The sequence below is a fragment of the Sturnira hondurensis genome, unplaced genomic scaffold (assembly GCF_014824575.4).
Source record: "Sturnira hondurensis isolate 20B ecotype Veracruz unplaced genomic scaffold, ASM1482457v3 Scaffold0018493, whole genome shotgun sequence".
NCBI classification, from domain to species: Eukaryota; Metazoa; Chordata; class Mammalia; order Chiroptera; family Phyllostomidae; genus Sturnira; species Sturnira hondurensis.
The window spans coordinates 92,103-109,531 of record NW_028091124.1 but is presented as its reverse complement, the minus strand read 5'-3'; the positions used below and the strand labels follow the sequence as shown (position 1 = coordinate 109,531).

The following is a 17,429-nucleotide window of genomic DNA, read 5'->3' as shown; positions in this document are numbered from 1 at the left end:
GACATGCATTTCTGTTGGGCCTGTCCTGGATCCAAGAAGACTGGTGGCCAAGTGAGGCCCCGCCCTGGGACTGGGCCCGGGAGCCCTCTGCCAGCAGCCCCGCCCACGGCTCCTCCAGGGCTGCCCAGTGAGAGAAGGGTGACTTGGCTCCTCCGGGCTTTGGGGAGAGAATGAGCAGGGGCACCCCCCAGCCCCCGCCTGCCCACGTGTGACGACCCGGCAGTAGGTAAAGCTCGAGTGGGTTCACCTTTCTCACCGCCTCCTGGTCCCGGCATTCTGAGACACCCGCGCACCATCGCCTGCTTGTCATGCCAGCCCCCCCTGGGTGGGCAGCGTTGGTGCTGGGTGGGGACCTGCCCTGTGACCCTCAGGCTCACATGGACGTCGAGGGTCGCAGAACTTCCCTCCTGGTCACTGAGGCTTCCGGTGGTTTGGAGCTAGGGAGCGAACCCTGGTTGTGGCGCAGGGCAGGTACCCCATCTCTCAGCACGCCACCCGGAGACATTTCCAGACTCTTCTCAGCGCTGACAGACCGCAGCACCTTTTGCCCTGAACCCAGCCTTCGGGCCCAGAGCTCATGGCTCCCACACAGGCTTCGTGTGTCCTGGAGAGTGGTCTCTGTGGGGCCTGGGGGCTCGGAGGTGGACAGCCTTCTTCTTGGGGACCATCCTTGCGGAGCCCCCTTCCACCCTTGGTGTCAGCACTTGTGGAGACAGTGGGCAGGTCCCACCTGGTAGCAGAGGACACCCCAGCCCCCTGGGTGCTGTTGACGTAAGTTATTTTGCCCTCCCTTTCTCTCTCTCCCTCCTCCCCTGGGGCCGGAGGAAGGCTAGGTGGTCGCCATTCCTCCAGCTGCGTCTTGCAAAGGCGCCACCCAGCCTGCTGGGCCAGGAGCTCTTGTTGCAGCCCCTGCTGGGGGGGGGCGAGTGCTGGAAGGGGTGACAGCCTGACCGGAGGGGAGCTGAGTGGTTGGAAGGGCTCACCGAAGACAGTGTTGTCCGCTCTTTGTCTGGTTTGAGGTTGAGGCGAATAATAAGTTTCAATAGAAAACAGTCTTGTCTCTGTGTCTTGACTTTTGCTCAGGTTGGTTGTGCGTGGCAGAACGAGAGTTGGTTGGGTGTTTTCTCAGCTCGTGCCTCGAGTCTCAGGGAGGAGCTGTGGACTCTGGCAACCCGTCTCCCTTGCACGGGCAGGCGGAGCCCAGCCCAGCCCGCTGTGGCAGTCACCTGTGATCCTACAGCAACAGGCGCATGGAAACTGGGTTTAGGAAAACAAGGGGTTTGCCTAGTGTGATTTCCCTCAGGTGGGTGCCTCAGCCAGTCCCCTCACTGTGCCCCAGACCTGGTGGGACAATGCAGGGGGTGACAAGCCTGCCCTCAGGTGTTGGTGTGAGGGGACCAAAGCCAGATGAGAGAGCAGAACACATTCCTGTGGTCCCCAGGTGCAGTGGCCTGGAACCCAAGTCATGGCCTCTGGGAAATGCTGTTGGCGTCTGCTGGGGCATCTCCACACCCAGTGGCTTCCAACAAGACACTGTCAGGATCCTGAGGGCAGAGGTCAAACCAAGACGTGGGCAGGGCAGGTTCCTCCTGCCTGGGCCAGCTCCTCTGCCTCTTCCCTATCCCCATTGGAGACCTTTCCTGGACAGCCTAGGATGGCTGCTTGCCTCACGGTCCCTTTGCTGTGCAGGTGCCATTCACTAGTTCTAGGGACAAGGACATAGGTGTCTTTGGGGCCATTATTCTGGCCTCTCTAGGGTGCTCAGGGGCACACAGTCATTCAGCCACACCTGCTGCCATGACCCTGGCTGGGTGGTTTGACTACATGTTTGGTATGTTTCAAAGAAAGGGTAAGTGGCCTTGATTAGGGAAGTCGCCCCTTTCTGCCTCCACCCTACTGCCCGCCACCTGTGTAACTCTGCCCCCCTCTAACCCCACAGCCCTGGCGGCTGGGGTGGTGGTGGAGGTGGGGTGGGGGATCTGTGCTGCAGCCTCCACCTTGCCCCCAACACCTGATCCAGGCCAGAGAAAGTCCTGCCCTCCTCCAGCCTTTCCCAGTTCAGAGGGGTCTGCCCTCAGCTCTTACCCTGGCCAGGCTGGGTGCTTGGGGCACTGCCTGGACCCAACTTTCTCTGGTCATCCTAGCCAGGCCAACCACCAACGCCCACCCTCCCTGACAGCTGTGGCCTTTCAAGAAGCACTGGGCTGGCTCAGCCCACATGACCCTGACCCTCAAAGGCAGACAAGTGACTGGTGTCAGGTCTTAAGAAATCAACCCTATTTCCTTTTTACTACCGATGGAATTATGTAAAATCGGGCATCGAGTGACCGGAGTGTCACTAGGCCATCCCTGTGGGTAACCCTGGGACCCCTAAAAGAAAGGTCAAGTCTGTGCACAGCTCCTGACTGCTGCTCCTCGAACCCCCCCCCCCCAACACACACCTGTGAGCACACAACAGGGACCAGGAGAGAGAGCTAGGCAGTCTGGGCACATCCTGCCCATACCAACCTGCTGAGTGACAAGGACACGACAGCCAGCCTTTCTGGGGAGCCTGGACAAGTGTGGACCGAGCCTGGTTTGGGGAGCAGGGCCTGGCTGCTACCGAGCCTGGTTTGGGGAGCAGGGCCTGGCTGCTACCCCTGTGCGGGACCCTTCCGGCCACAGGCAGGTACTGCCCAGCACTGTCTTCAGACGACTTACAACTCAGGCTTTAAGCAAGTATCACACGGTTTTTTTCTGCCCAGAAGCCAGTGTCCTGGCTGTGAAGGGCAGGCACTGGGCCTCCTAGCTGCTGTCTGCACTGACAGTTCCCTGTGCAGCTCCGGTGCTTCTCCCAGGAACAGACGGGCACCGTCCCATCTCAGCGCCGGTGAGGTGGGATGGAACGAGGGCACACTCCCGGTATTCAGGACACAACAAAAAGGACAGCAGAGCCGACAGCCACGTTCAGGTGAGACAGGGCTGGGCCAGTACACAGGGCGCCAGGAGCCCAGGCGAGGCTGGACCGATCAGGGGCCCATGGGAAGCCAGACAGAGTGGCTGCAGAAAGGAGACCCAGAGAGGCCTTCCGCATGCACTCTGTGATTTTTATTTGTGTCTGTAAGAGACATCTCAAACTGCCTGCCTCTTCAGTGATCTGTTTGCATATGATTGTTGCTGAACTTTGGTGAAAAGCAGTCATTCATCAGCATCCCCAGGCTGAGAGGACAGAGCGGGGTGGCGTGACAGACCACGAGGCCCCCGTGCCCACAGCTCTGCTCACCGTTGGCTCGTGCACCACCTGCCATGTAGCGCAGTGCGAGCACTCGGTCCATGCGTTTAGACTTCGACGTGGCTCCCGTCTCACAGGACACGAGAGGGGGCAGTGCCTCCACGTCTATGCCCACAGCTCCTCCAGTGGCTTCTGTGCAGAGACCTGAATGGCTTCCTCAGACAGCTTGTGGATCTCCTTGTGAACATCTTCGATGCTTCTGGAGGCGTTGACCATCTGTTCTCACGGAGGTATCCGGAGAAAAAAAAGAGGACGATTAACGCTTTTTGCCGTCCTCAGCACATGTGGGGATCTCGATGGGATCAGGCTCTGGAAAGGCCCCGTGCAGGCCCCTTAGGGTCCTTCACCACACACCTTTCTGACCTGCAGCCCCAGCTGGGCAGGAAGGGCGTTGCTCGTGTCCTCGGGATGAAGCTGCCCTGCACGCCTGCTGCAGCCCAAGCGCAGGAGCAACACCCCATCCTGCTCCCACCCCTTCTCCCTGTGCCCCACGTTCCCGCAGTGCCCCCACATGAGCCCCTTCCCAACCATAAACAGGGAGCTTAAGCCTGGATAAGAGGCAGCGCGGGCAGTGCCTGCCAGGCCACAGCCCGTACCACCTCCGCCACAACGTTCACGTGTCATGTGCTGTGCCAGGATGCAGAGAGCACGAGTGCTCTGGGCTGGTCTCCGCTGGGAGGGGGTATGGGGACTGCAGCCCCCTCTTGCTGTCGACCTAGGTCTCGGCCATGGGCGCTCTGAGAAGGCTTCTGGGGGGCAGACATACTCAACACCTAGCCCTGCATGAGGTCTGCCAGTGGGAGTGTGAACAGCTTCCTCCAGACCTGTCCTACGAGACAAGGGACTTCTTGCGGCCAAGGGAGATGAAACAAAACGAAGACCTGACACCACTTGGATGGACAGACGGACACCACTTGGATCAGGAGGAAACGTTTGTTTCCGGACTCACTCCCTACTTGTCTCTCTTCTTGGCTGGGTCCTTGCAGATGTGGAAGCATGCTCTGAAGGGGAACCACTTCAAGCTGCTGGGACCGCCTGACTCTGGGTCTGGTGTGAGACACTCCGCTGCATGAGCCAAGGCTGGCTGAGGCCTCATGCTCACCCCAGATGGGACAAATGGCACAGCACGTACAAGAGAGAAACAAGCCCGTCCTGTAGCAAGCTCACACCACCTGACCCTGGAGCCCAGGCGCTCAGGTGTGCCAGGGACAACGGCAATGGGGTCAGCCTCAGCATCACTGGTAGGATGGGCGCATCTGCAGGGAGGGAGGAGTGAGGCTGACACCTGGCACTGAGGCCAAGGGTGCTGATTGATAAGCTCTGAAGATGGGAAATTGGAGTCATGGCGGGGGTACGTGTTGGGGTTCGAGTGTCCCAGGCCAGACCGGCAGAGTAAGGCACCATCTCGGAATCTCTGCCACGTGGTACGTTGATGACCTGAGGTTCAAACCGTGCAGGACAAGGGTCTGGAGGGCAGCAGTCCCAACTTCCAATTCGAGGATGTAATCCACAGACCACAGGCTAAGGTATGACTCTTCAATAGGGTAGACAATGCCTCGAGCAGCAACTTGGGGACTTCATATTCCGGATGACAAGGTCGCATGGCGGATGCCCAGCAGAGGGGGGAACCCACTGGGGAATTGGCTCCAGAAAGGGCCCACCAGGGGGACTGCTGCTGTGTGGCTGGTCTCTCTGGAACTGTCGCCTGACCCACCCACATGGCACCTAATTCCCACCACCATGAAAAGCCACTGAGGATAGGATGTGCCCTGTTCCTAAGAGCACCCCATGCTCCCACTTCAACTCTGGCTTTGTGAGTTCCACTCACCTTCCAGTTCAAGGTCCCGTCCCCCATGAGCTGGTGGAAGCATTGCAGCACCCGCTCCTGGAAATCCCTGTTCTCGTAGCGTTCGCAGCCGAACTCACCCCGCTTCACAGCCTCCTCCAGCTGCAGGTGAAGGAAGACGACCAGGTCTGGTTTGGGGAGGCCCACGTCAGGCTGCTTGCACCAGTGCAGGCAGAAGTGCTGCAACAGGGAAACCAACAGTCCCAGAGAGAAGCAAAGTGGGGTCTAATGTGTGGTTTCAGAATTCACCCAAAATGGAAGCCCTGGCTGCTCTGGCTCAGTGGATTGAGCACAGGCCTGGGAACCAAAAGGTTGTCAGGGCATGTGCATGGGTTGCAAGCCAGGTCCTCAGTAGGGTGTGTGCGAAAGACAACCTATTGTTGTATCTCTCACACATAGATGTGTCTCTCCCTCTCTTCCCCTTTAAAAAATAACTTTTTAAAATTCATTAAAAAGAGGGGAAAAAGGCCCTGGCTGGTGTAGCTCAGTGGATTGAGTGCGGGCCTGCAAACCACATGATCACGGTTCAATTCCCAGTCAGGGCACATGCCTGGGTTGCAGGCCAGTTCCCAGCAGAGGACTCATGAGAAGCAACCATACACTGATGTTTCTCTCCCTCTCTCCTCCCCTTTCCCTCTAAAGATAAATAAAAAGCTTTAAAAATTAAAAAAAAGGGGGGGGGGAGAAGCTATCATTTTTTGAGATACCAAGAGGTGCAGCTTCTCGCTCAGTAATGGCTTTTCATTTTTCAGACTATGAATGTTTCGCTGCCTCTCCTCTCTGGTTTGACTTGGCCAGCATACGCCCACGTGGACAGAAAGCATTGTGGTGGTGGGTTCCTCACTCACAGCCAGTGCTAAGGTGGTCATGCTGAGGCAGCCCTGCACCCTCTGGCCAGGCAGACAGTGAGGCCACATGGCACTGACCCTTGGGGCAAACCAGACACAGCAGCCCTGCAGTGGGGAGCAGTGGACCAGGAATGAGTATAGGGCCCTTGGTCACATACTTCCACCCACACATCTGCCAGGGTGCTGCCCCCTTCCCACAGACAGGCAGGATGACCAGTGCTCCCAGAAACCCACCGTGCATGTTTCCTTGCTCATGCCACTCTAGCTCTGAAGTGTCCCACTGCTGGAGGAAAAGGCCAGACTCATCGCCACAAGCCCAGAAGACTTGGGGCTGGAACCCAGCTGTGAGCCCAGGGCTGCACCGGGCTGAGCACTGACCCCACCGGGCTGTCCCACGGCCTGTACTCAGCAACCCAACAGGAGGACGTGAGGGACCAGCCCAGAAACGCTGTGTCAGTCCTTGGTTGTGTCTTCCTCCCACAGACAGAACTGGAGCCCTGCCCGGTGAGCCTCAGTGGGCTCGGCACTGTCCCGCAACGTGAAAGGCCACTGCTGTGACTCCTGGTCAGGGCACCTGCCTGGGTTGCAGGTTGGCAACTAATCCACGTTTCTCTCTCACATTGACATTTCTCTCCCTTTGTTTCTCCCTCCCTTCCCCTCTCTAAACGCAGATAAGTAAAACTTTTAAAAATGTAAAAAGAGTGAGAGCAGCCTGTGCTTCATAGGAAACTGTTCTCTAAAGGAGGGACCCAGCCAGCTGGGGAGAACTAGCAGATGGACAGGTTATCACCTGCAGCCCTTGGTGACTTAACTGTCATGGGCCGTCATCACGAGGTGACCCCATGCTCCCTGAAGAAGCCTTGTGACAATGAAATCAAGAATGTTTTCAGGCCAGGAAGCAGATGCAGGAACCTAACCATGGGACGAGACAGAAGGGACGCTCAAGGATGGGCCGCAATGGGCCTGTGGCTCAACCCCACAGCCTCTGAGGCACTGAGGGCACGTTCGCAGAATGGCTGCTGGAGAACTTTTCTAGGGTGAGGTTATGCTTTTAGAAGTCACTTTGGGCCCTGGCTAGTGTAGCTCAGTGGATTGAGCACAGGCCTGGGAACCAAAGGATCGCAGTTCGATTCCCAGTCAGGGCACATGCCTGGGTCGCAGGCCAGTTCCCAGCAGGGGATGCATGAGAGGCAACCATACATGGATACTTCTCTCCTTCCCTTCCCCTCTAAAGATAAATAAATCTAAAAAAAATTATTTTGGGGACACTTTCAGCCAGGATGGAGGCATAGGTAGATAGGCTTTGCCTCCTCACACAACCAAAAGGACAACAACCAATTTAAGAACAAAAAAACAATCAGAACTGCCAGGAAACTGAACTGTATGAAAGTCCAACACCAAAGGACTTAAGAAACATCCAGACGGGTAGGAGGGAGGAGACGGGCAGCTGGGATAGAGAGGATGCGCAGCCGAAGCAGCTGGCGGGTAGGCGGATAAATGGAGGAACAACTGGAGAGCGAGACAGGCTGCTCTCAGGGTGCCAGAACCCAGGGCTCCAGCTCGGGGAAATGAAGCCTCAAAACCTCTGGTTGCAAAAACGTGTGGGAGTTGTGGCGGGAGAAACTGCCAGTGTCTCAGGAGAGTCCACTGGAGGGTCTCACGGGGCCCTAGAACATATACGAGCCCATCCCCCCAGGAAGCAGCACCAGGGCAGCGCTCAGAAGGGCGCAATTCACGTGTGGGTAGTGGAAGAAGTGACAGAAAGCTGCTGAGAGGCAAGCAAGCAGCACTGTTCCAGCTCTACCCCTCCCCCGACAGGCAGCACCACAACGTGGCGACCTGGGTTGCCCCACCCCGGTGAATTAAGGTTCCACCCTTACAATGTAACAAGTGCACTGATACAAAGAAACATGGCCCAAATGAAAAACAAAACAAACAAACAAACAAGAAAACAGATCAAAACTCCAGAAAAAGAACTAAGCAATGAGGAGATAGCCAACTGATTAGATGCAGGTTTCAAAACACAGGTAATTAGGATGTTCACAGAAATGGTTGAGTATGGTGGGAAAACAGTGGAAGAAGTGAAGACTATGAAAAGTGAAATAAAGGAAAACATACAAGGAACCAACAGTAAAGGGAAGGAAACCAGGACTCAAATCAACAGTTTGGAACAGAAGGAAGAAACATTCAACCAGAACAGAATGAGGAAACCAGAATTCAAAATAGGAGGAGAGACTTAGGAACCTCTGGGACAACTTTTAATGGTCCAACATCTGAATCACAGGGGTGTCAGAGAAGAAGAGGAAGAACAAGAAATTGAAAACTTATTTGAAAACATAAAGGAGAGGCCCTGGCTGGTGTAGCTCAGAGGATTGAGCGTGGGCCTGTGAAGCAAAAGATTGCGGTTCAATTCCCAGTCAGGGCACATGCCTGGGTTGCAGGCTAGTTCCCAGCAAGGGACACACAAGAGGCAACCACACACTGATATTTCTCTCCCTCTCTCCCTCCCTTCCCCTCTAAAGATAAATAAATAAAATCTTTAAAAAAAAAGAAAGAAAACATAAAGGAGAACTTCCCCAATCTGGCAAAGGAAATAGACTTCCACGAAGTCCAGGAAGCTCAGAGTCCCAAAGTAGTTGGACCCAAAGTGGAACACACCAAGGCACATCATCATTAAGTTACCCAAGATTAAATATACAGAGAGAATTCTAAAAGAAACAAAAGAAAAGGAGACAGTTACCTAACAAAGGAGTTCCCATCAGACTGTCAGCTGATTTCTCAAAAGAACTTTGCAGGCAAGAAGGGGCTGGAAAGAAGTATTCAAAGTCATGAAAGGCAAAGACCTACATCCAAGATTGCTCTATCCAGCAAAGCTTTCATTTAGAATGGAAGGGCAGATAAAGTGCTTCCTAGATAAGGTCAAGTTAACGGAGTTCATCACCACCAAGCCCTTATTATATGAAATGTTAAAGGACTTATATCTAAGAAAGAAGATCAAAAACTATGAACAGTAAAATGACAACAGACTCACAACTGAAAGTAAAAACAAAAATGAACTAAGCAAACTAGAACAGAAAGACAGTTATAGAAATGGAGATCACATGGAGGGTTATCAGCAGGGAGGGAGGGGAGGGAGGAGAATGGGGGAAAAGGTACAGGGAATAAGAAGAATAAATGGTTGGCACAAAATAAGGGGGAGCGAAGACATGGGAAATGGGGAAGACAAAGAACTTACGGGCATGAAGTAAGCGAGGGGTAATGCTGGTCGGAGGGTGATACAGGGCGGAGGAGAACAAAGGGGAGAAAAAAATGGGACAACTGTAAAAGCACAATCAGAATATAGTAAAAACAATTATTTGGGGATGTGCACTGGAGCACTTATGAAGCACACGGCAGAGTGTGGGTGGTCGATCATCCGCCCTGCTGACACAGATCTGAAACTCTCCAAACAGAAAGCAGAAGGGAAGGGGGCAGTGCAGCTGCTGCCACTCTGCCACGTCAAGGGGAAGCTGCTGTCGGGCCACTCTGGACATGTGATGGGAAAGCAAGCTGCAGCTGCACAGGTGCTTGCCGTTCCCTCGGTAAAGGCCAGATTCCCACGAATGAACAGGAGGACCATGGGAGTCATGGTGACACCTGGGCTCGCAGGCCCGAACTGCGCTCTGGACAGTCATACCTGGCAGCTTCCACCAGGCTGAGCAGCACTCACCTCCTTGGCACTGGTGAAGGCAACACCAGAAAACGCGTATCTGTCCACGACGAGTGTGACACCCTGACTTAGCTTCTCCTTCATTAACGGCCTAAAAAACAGAAAATGCTTCTGAGCCACAGATCTGGCTCCACAGCCCCTGAACTGTCACCCTGAGGATGTGGTCCAGCAATTCAGTCACCACAGGGATTATGGGACAGTGACTTTTCTATTTAAAAAGCTCTAGATCTTTGCTTAGAAGATGCCAGCAAAGCCCAACATGAAAGACAAGTCCCCTGATGAACCTCAGGCATCAGAGTGGGCAGGGGGGAGGGGTGGGGAGGGCTGGCAGTAGCCAGGAGGCGATGCATGTGCCTTCCCCATGGATGGGAGGCCACTGACTTCTCACCCAGGTGAGAGCAGCCTAGAAAGATGTGCAGAGAGGGGGCTGACATCAGCAAGGAGCACTGCTTGCACTTTAGGGAACAGAAGGATGTGTGACACCAGTGACCTGGCGAAGCACACAGGAGACTTGGGGTGGGGGGAGCTGAACCTGCAACAGCCGAAGCAGTTCTCCTCATAGCTTCACCTGCAGTTTCAAACCATTGAAATGCTACCTAATAGCCCTGGCTGGTGTAGCTCAGTGGATTGAGCGCAGGCCTGTGAACCAGAGGATCACGGTTCGATTCCCAGTCAGGGCACATGCCTGGGTTGTAGTCCAGTTCTCTGCAGGCCAACTCCCAGCAGGGGACGCACAAAAGGCAACCATACATTGATGTTTCTCTCCCTCTCTCCTTCCCCTCTAAAGATAAATAAATAAATAAAATCTTTAAAAAAAAAAAGAAAGAAAAAGAAAAAAAAAAGAAATGCTACCTAATCCACAGACAGGAAGCACGGCACGTGCACAACAGAGATGACTCAACTTTGTAAAGGATGAGGAAGACAGACGTGCACAAGGAGATATGAACCAGTTTCCTAACAGGTTGCTAAGAAAACAAAGTACAACCAAGTGCACATGGCCAGCTTCCTTTTCTACAAGGTGAATCAGGACAACACATACATACCTGCTTTTTTGGTAAAAAGTAAAAAATAAGAAAAAGTGGGAGGGGACACTATTCCCCATGGGGTAGTACAGGTGTTAGAAGAGGGGAATGGGCCGGGCAGTGACCTATTTTGTAGGGTTTGGACATTTAGAACCATTTGTTTTGTGTACTCAAAAACCAAAATTAATCAACGAGGATGGAAGAAACCCTAAAATTGTACAGTTGACATCCCACGTGGACATGGCACTGTCCCTCTTGCTAATGTGCACCAGCCCAGGCCACGAGGCAGGCTCCAAGGTGTGGGCTGCAGGCAGGACACAGGGGCCAGGAGCCTGGGGGGGTCGGCAGGGTCGGCAGGTGTTGGTGTGAACTCCTGAGCTGCCCCTCTTACATGCAGGTGATGCCTGACCCAGACCCTGCATCTACTGTTTTCCCCCTGTACATACATACTTTTAAGTTAGTCCATAACTCAAGCAATTTCACAGATAGACTCAAATTCCTGCCGTATATTGATCTCAGCATAGAACATTCTTTCCTTGAGTGAACTTGAACCTTTCACTTAAAGGAAGCCCTTTATGGTCTCTCCAGCGAATCCAAGTCACCAGCACCTGCCTCGTGAGCTCTGGGGCCATTGTGAAATAGAATAAGGGTGACGTGAACGCAGGCACCGACATGCCATGACGGCTGGTCTGATGGCTGAGACGGCCACAAAGCAACCAAACGAACAGTGTCCACACTGGGGAAAGGCCAAGTCACGTCCCGGGAGGGCCGGCAGACAGCTTGAGATTTCATCCTGCTACTCAGAATGGTGCAGTTTTAAAGTTCTGAATTGCTTATTTCTGGAATATTTCATTTACTATTTTCAGACCATGGTTGAGCGTGGGGAACTGAAAAGTGAAACCACAGATTGAAGTAGCGACACAGACACACAGCAGATAATCCCCATGAGCAGTGGGTGCACTGGTGCCCCGAGGTGGGTTTCTAAACACCATTCTCCACTACAAGCCTAAACTCCTTGTTATACCGAAATCACGCTCTCAACACTCGAGGCCCAGGAAAGCAGCACATGGGCACAGGACCCAGCTTGGAGAGCCTCCTGCCAGCCGCATTTGGAGCAACCTGAACAGTGAACACCAGGAGCGGCTTTCGACCCGCCAAGTGAAAGAGAATTGTGCATCCACAGACGCAGGGTGGGTGGGGAGCCAGGAAAGCCACCATTTGAAACCACACGAATGCCCAGGACTGTCAGCAACTGCGACCGCAGAGGGTCCGCATTTGCTGAGGGGTGTTCACACAGTTCTGTGGCACTTCCCCTTCTGTTAACAGGAGAGTCGCTCAGTGGGAGGGCCTGGCTGGTGCCCTCCTCACAAATGGTCCAGGGGGCCTACTGCCGACCCAGTGCCCTCAGGACCCAGGCGCCTTACTTCTATGGTGTCCCTGCCAAAATTGTACACCTAAGTCTGTTTGTCAGGCAACAGCAAACAAACGCTGTACTTTATAATGAACAGCCTGTGATTCTTTTAGAGTGTGAATGAATGATCAATGTGGCAAATGTTAATTCTTGGCAATATTCCTACAACTTTTCCAGTTGATTGAAATTATTTTAAAATAAAGTTTAAAACCAGGTAGAGAGAAAACTACTAAATTGTTGCAGGAAGAAAGAGCAATTCCCAATTTCTATGAGTGAGTTCCTGCATGGGGGTGTGGATGGCTGTAGCTGGTCGGCAGGCCTGTAAAAGAAGGTGGGGAGGGGTCTGGAGGACGTCACCCTCACCATGCATGAGATGTCTCCTGGGACCACCACCTACCCAGTTCAGAATCAGCAAAGCTAAGCATGAAGATTAAATTGCGGGAGAGAAAAACCAGTTCCTCACAAAGGGCTTCAAGTACCAGAGTGAATTCCAAACAGCAGGGGCACACTGACCACTGCCTGCCTAGCCAACAAGTGACTCCCCCCACACCAGGCCTCCAAGGGTGCTAGTGTGGCTGAGGGCTGAACAAGACCAAGGTCACACAGATGGTGGACAAGGGTGCCAAGTGAACTCTGGCATCTGACCTGTCACCCAAGGACTTTCAGGTCTCAGAAACACTGTGACGGTAATGGCTCGAATGTTCTGTAGGGGGAGCTGTGGGCATTGTGGCAAAACAGAATGACAACCAAGGTACACAGTCCTCCACAGCCCAGATAAGAACGCTATTTAGGGACTTCCGCCAAGATGGAGGCATAGGTGGAAACACTGTGCCTTCTCCCACAACCAAGTTTGAATACAACAAAGGTTTAGTAAACAAAGACAGCCTCCACCTCACTGTCAACACCACTCAGAGGCAGGCGCTGCACCCACCCCCTCTTGAATGTTGAGAAAGAGGGGCATTGCTTTTACACTTGTTCCCAGCGGTTCGCAGAGAAAAGCAGGTGCACAGCATGATCCTCCACTTCGCTCTTCTTTTTCAAGTAAGAATTCAGAAGTTTACCAATTTCAGTTGATCTTTCTAAAAAGAAAGAGAAAAACCAGTGAAGTGAGGCTTTCTACTTAGAATAGTTTGGACTGAACTTCTGGTCCTGGACTCAAGTCTAAGTTCTAGTTTTGTCTTACTACATCTCTAGACAGAAATTCTGCGAAAGCGCTGTAGGAGGCACACATTCTGGCGGGAAATGCTGGGGGCGGGGAGCTCATAACCTCAAAGCCGTAACCTCAAGGCGAAGTGTGTCTAACATCTGTAGAGTGCCCTCAAGATCAGTACGACATTCAAAACAGCATTTCCCCCACTTCTTTATCCTGGCTTTGGGACCTTAAGCTGCCTCTTGATTATCTGAATAATGATACTTTTAAGCACTTCCAAGTTCAATATTTTACTTTGAAAATTAAAAATATGCCACAAAACCCCCCAGAGGACGAACAGCAAAACAAAACAAGACGCTGGGGCATGGATTACAAAACAGCGCCGGCGAACTTCTGTGGATGAGTCTGGACTTCGAGGACAGTTTCTCGGGTGTCCACGCCCTTCCCATCCGTGCCTTTTCCTGTCCCCCAGCTACAGGTCAATGCATGGCAACACAGACGCAGCGCAGCTGAGGGACAGGGCACAACGACCATAGGAACCACTAATGAGAAAGCCCAGATAAAGAGGGCGCCCGCGGCGCTAAGTCTGCTTCACCCGGGCCGACTAAAGTGAGGAGGCCAGTGAGGCTCGTTGCCTTCGATCCCGGACCGCTTCAAAAGAGGCGATCTCCCTATCCGCCCTCAGCCACAGACACTACAGATTTGGGAAACCGGACGGGGTGAGCTCGGCGGACACTTTCGGTCCCTGGGCCCGGGCTCTCCCGCTGGCCCCAAAGCCTCCAGCTCCCCGAACTTTCCCGCCCATCAGGACCGCCCGCGCGCCCCACCCACCCGGGAAGCGCAGCAGCTCGGCGCGGTGGCCATCTGCGCACAGCGCTTCCACCAGCTTGCAGCTCTGCGTGCTCTTCCCGGCGCGGTCTAAGCCTTCCAGCACGATAAGAGCACCACGCCGGCCCGCCATCGCCCGCCTTCTGCATCCCGCCTTTGCCCTCGGTCGCTGCGCTTTAGAAGGCCGTCGAGAGTTCCTATTGGCTGGCATCAGCGGCGGGCACTGGGAATGGCTGAAATGGGACGAGGTCGGAGACGCTCGCTGGGATTGGCTGATATTTTCAGGCGTTGATCGGATTGGCTAGGGCTGACAGCCTTTTCCGGCGGAGTCTCCGCCTTCTAGGCCGGAAGCCTGGCCCTCCGACACTTGAGCAGGCCTCCTAGATTGCGTTGTGAGTCCGGCCCGTGGCGCGCGGTTTGGAAGGGGTTTGCGGCGAATCTGCGTCAAGTTGCGGCGGAAGGGCGGCGCGGGCCGCCGTCGGAGATCCCGAGCAGGTCGCGTAGTTGTAGCGCGCACCGAGCCGACAGCGTCCTGCATCGCAGGAAGGACTGTCTGCACGCGGCAGCCCTAGAGAAGTGAGCCTGGTCACTTTCGGTCCTAATGCTCGGACTTCAAAGGTCCGTGACTCCCACTTCCAAACCCTCAGAGAGAGAGGAGAGAAGGGGTACCGACAGTCTGTGTCCCAGTCTGTCCTGTGGGCACCGACCAGGAGCGGGGGAACGGTCACTGTCTTGGAGAGGCGACACGTGTAGTGTGAGATGAGCCCTGGCATCTAGTGAGCGCTTAATAATGTTCGTTGTTACGTCTCAGGACACCAACCTGCGGGGGCGTCTTCCAGGTGACACTGCGCACTTAGGGGGCTGCCTTTCTCTCCCAACAAGGGCACTGTTCTCGCGAGAAGGTCCTGTCCTCCGACCTGTCTGAACCAAACCCCTCGAAGGCCCATTCCCGATACTATCCCATTGTGGGGGCACAAACATTCAGACCCGAGCAAGCCAGGGGCTACGTGTCCCTTTGGGTTAGTTTGTGGGTGACAGGCGCTAGTGCAAACTTTGGAGGCCACTGTTTCGGAGAGGTGGACGTGAGGTTCCAGGCTTGGAAAAATGTGGATGTGAGGTTTTCCAGTGAGCTGTTGGAACCACCTACCTCACCGCTGCAGAGTGAGAGGGCCTCTGGGGTTGAGAATGGCAGAGGCTTCCCAACCAGCCCGAGACCACCCGCTGCCCTATGCTTGCGCCGAGGCTCTTGGTGCGTTTTCGATCTTTCCTTATGGTCCCCTCAGTGGTTGCGCAAGCTCCTGATGGCAGTGTTATCCAAGATACAGCAGCTTTATGTTTTCCTGATTAACCTCTCCCTGATTTGGTCTTGAGTTTTGGAAGAATGATAGATTATATTGTTTCAAATTATCTGCTTCCCCTCTTGATGTTGAACCTGGCCATGTGACTTCCAAACCCTGCTGTAAAGTAACTGTAGCACTAGTTCAGCCAGAAGCTTCAACAGCAGTTGGTTGTGTGGTTGGCCGGTGTCCCTCCTGACCCCAACCTGGGAGCTGCTTTTGCACCTTGAGTCACAAATGTTCATGATTGCCCCGTGAATTAGAGTGAAGACATTCAGCCACAGCACCAGCACCAAAAAATAAACTGTTGTGACTCAAGTCTTGGAGACTTCAGAGACTTCTGGGTTCCTAGTTACTGTAACACAACCTAATGAAAGTTCATGACACAAAGACTTGCCTTGCCCTGGCTGGTGTAGCTCAGTGGATTGAGTGCGGGCCTGCAAACCAGACAATCGGGGTTCGATTCCCAGTCAGGGCACATGCCTGGGTTGCAGGCCAGTTCCCAGCAGGGGACTCACGAGAGGCAACCATACATTGATATTTCTCTCCCTCTCTCCTTGCCTTCCCCTCTAAAGATAAATAAATAAAATCTTAAAAAAAAAGACTTGCCTTATACTGCCTTATGTAGGTAAGCGATATCCTGTCATCTGATTGATGTCTTATTCTAAAGCGTCCATCTCCTTGCTGTCAAAGGGACGAGGTTAGAGTAGGGGACAGAAGAGAACCCTCCCAGTGCTGGACAAGTCCCATGACAGCCTTGTAACACATCTGTAGGACCAGCTCACGGGGCAGATGGGAACATTTGTGAATGCACAGCTTTTCTGGTCACTCATGAAAATGGAGGGGACCTGGCTGATGGGGCCTTGCATGCTGGATGGGGACTAGGTGCCATTTTGATTGGGAAAATTGCTAAGCTAGTGCAAGTTTGTTATTAAACTACAACAAGCAACTTTGTTTCCGCCTCTTCCAACATGTCATGCCTCTTTTTTATTTTACTTACTTTTAGACAGAGGGAGAGAAACAGGGACGCTGTGAGAAAAGGATTGATTGGTTGGTTGCCTCTCACACGCCCCCAACCACGGACTGGCCCACAACCCAGGCATGTGCCCCGACCAGGAATCAAACTTGCGACCCTTAGGTTCACAGGCTGGTGCCATATGAGCCAGGGCTTCCTTTCTTTTTTAGTCAGGATGCCTTTAACTACACATATCAGAATACCAGCCTAACTGGTATTTAATTATTTCACATGACACAAGATCCAGATGAGGCCACCAAGAGCTGCTTCTGCTGCTCAGTGATGTTGAATGTTGTCAAATGGTGAGGGCGCCGTAGTGGCTTTCTTGGCTTTTCCTTCCTGGTCACGGTGACTGCAGCATCCCTAGGCCTGCAGTCCTGACCTCGTGGCCCAGACACGGGCCTACGTGACCCCTTGCACCTGGACAGTCTCCTCGGTGCCCTGTGGCCCTGACGTGTTTTGGGCCTGGAGTGGTGCAAGTAGCACATCTGTAGGTGCTGGGGTCTGTTCACAGCACCTTCTGACAGACAGGCAGGCATGAGGGTGCCCACTCTGGAGGATGGGGCAGGATGCGGGGTCTGAGTGTGCTGGGGGTCAGGCAAAACAGAACTGGCCCTCAGTTGCTAACTGCTGAGACTGGCCAGTGGGCGCCTGGCGTTCAGTAGGTTCTCTCTACTTCTGTGTTTGAGGTTCTCCATAAAAAAAGGCCTTGTGCTGTGCTGTGTCTCAGTGTGCTTCACCTTGCATCTCACGAGAGCTGTGGGACATGGCAGTCATCCCCCGGTCTCTCTGCTGGGCTGACATGGCAAACACCACAGATAGTTCTGGAGGCTGGAAGGCTAGTGTTGGTCAGAGCTCTCCCTCTGGGGTGCAGATGACTGTGTCCTCACTGGGCCTTCCCATTGTGCAGGTGTGTGGGGACAGAGAAAGAGACTTCTGGTATCTGTTCCTTTTAACTTCCTCTCCAAATACATTGGGGGTTAGAAGTTCAG

The 17,429-nt window shown here is 53.6% G+C and overlaps 1 protein-coding gene across 1 annotated transcript; it reads right to left on the bottom strand.

Annotated features, from left to right (window-relative positions):
- Nucleotides 1–3,061: 3,061 nt before the first annotated feature.
- On the bottom strand, nt 3,062–14,262 carry DTYMK (deoxythymidylate kinase). Its single transcript, XM_037069219.1, has 5 exons — nt 14,089–14,262; nt 13,078–13,186; nt 9,675–9,765; nt 5,100–5,297; nt 3,062–3,487 (listed from the first exon to the last, which is right to left on the bottom strand). Exons 1-5 carry the CDS (start codon nt 14,216–14,218, stop codon nt 3,377–3,379), a joined length of 639 nt encoding a protein of 212 aa, XP_036925114.1. The 5' UTR covers nt 14,219–14,262; the 3' UTR covers nt 3,062–3,376.
- Nucleotides 14,263–17,429: the final 3,167 nt, after the last annotated feature.

What these genes read in the sequence shown, in the direction of transcription:
- DTYMK (XM_037069219.1), bottom strand. Translation starts at nt 14,218, where the DNA reads ATGGCGGGCCGGCGTGGTGCTCTTATCGTGCTGGAAGGCTTAGACCGC. An exon ending in CGAGCTGCTGCGCTTCCCGG is followed by an intron (nt 13,187 to 14,088) that starts GTGGGTGGGGCG and finishes CTTTCTTTTTAG; the next exon opens with AAAGATCAACTGAAATTGGT. An exon ending in ACGGGACCTTGAACTGGAAG is followed by an intron (nt 3,488 to 5,099) that starts GTGAGTGGAACT and finishes CCGTGAGAACAG; the next exon opens with ATGGTCAACGCCTCCAGAAG.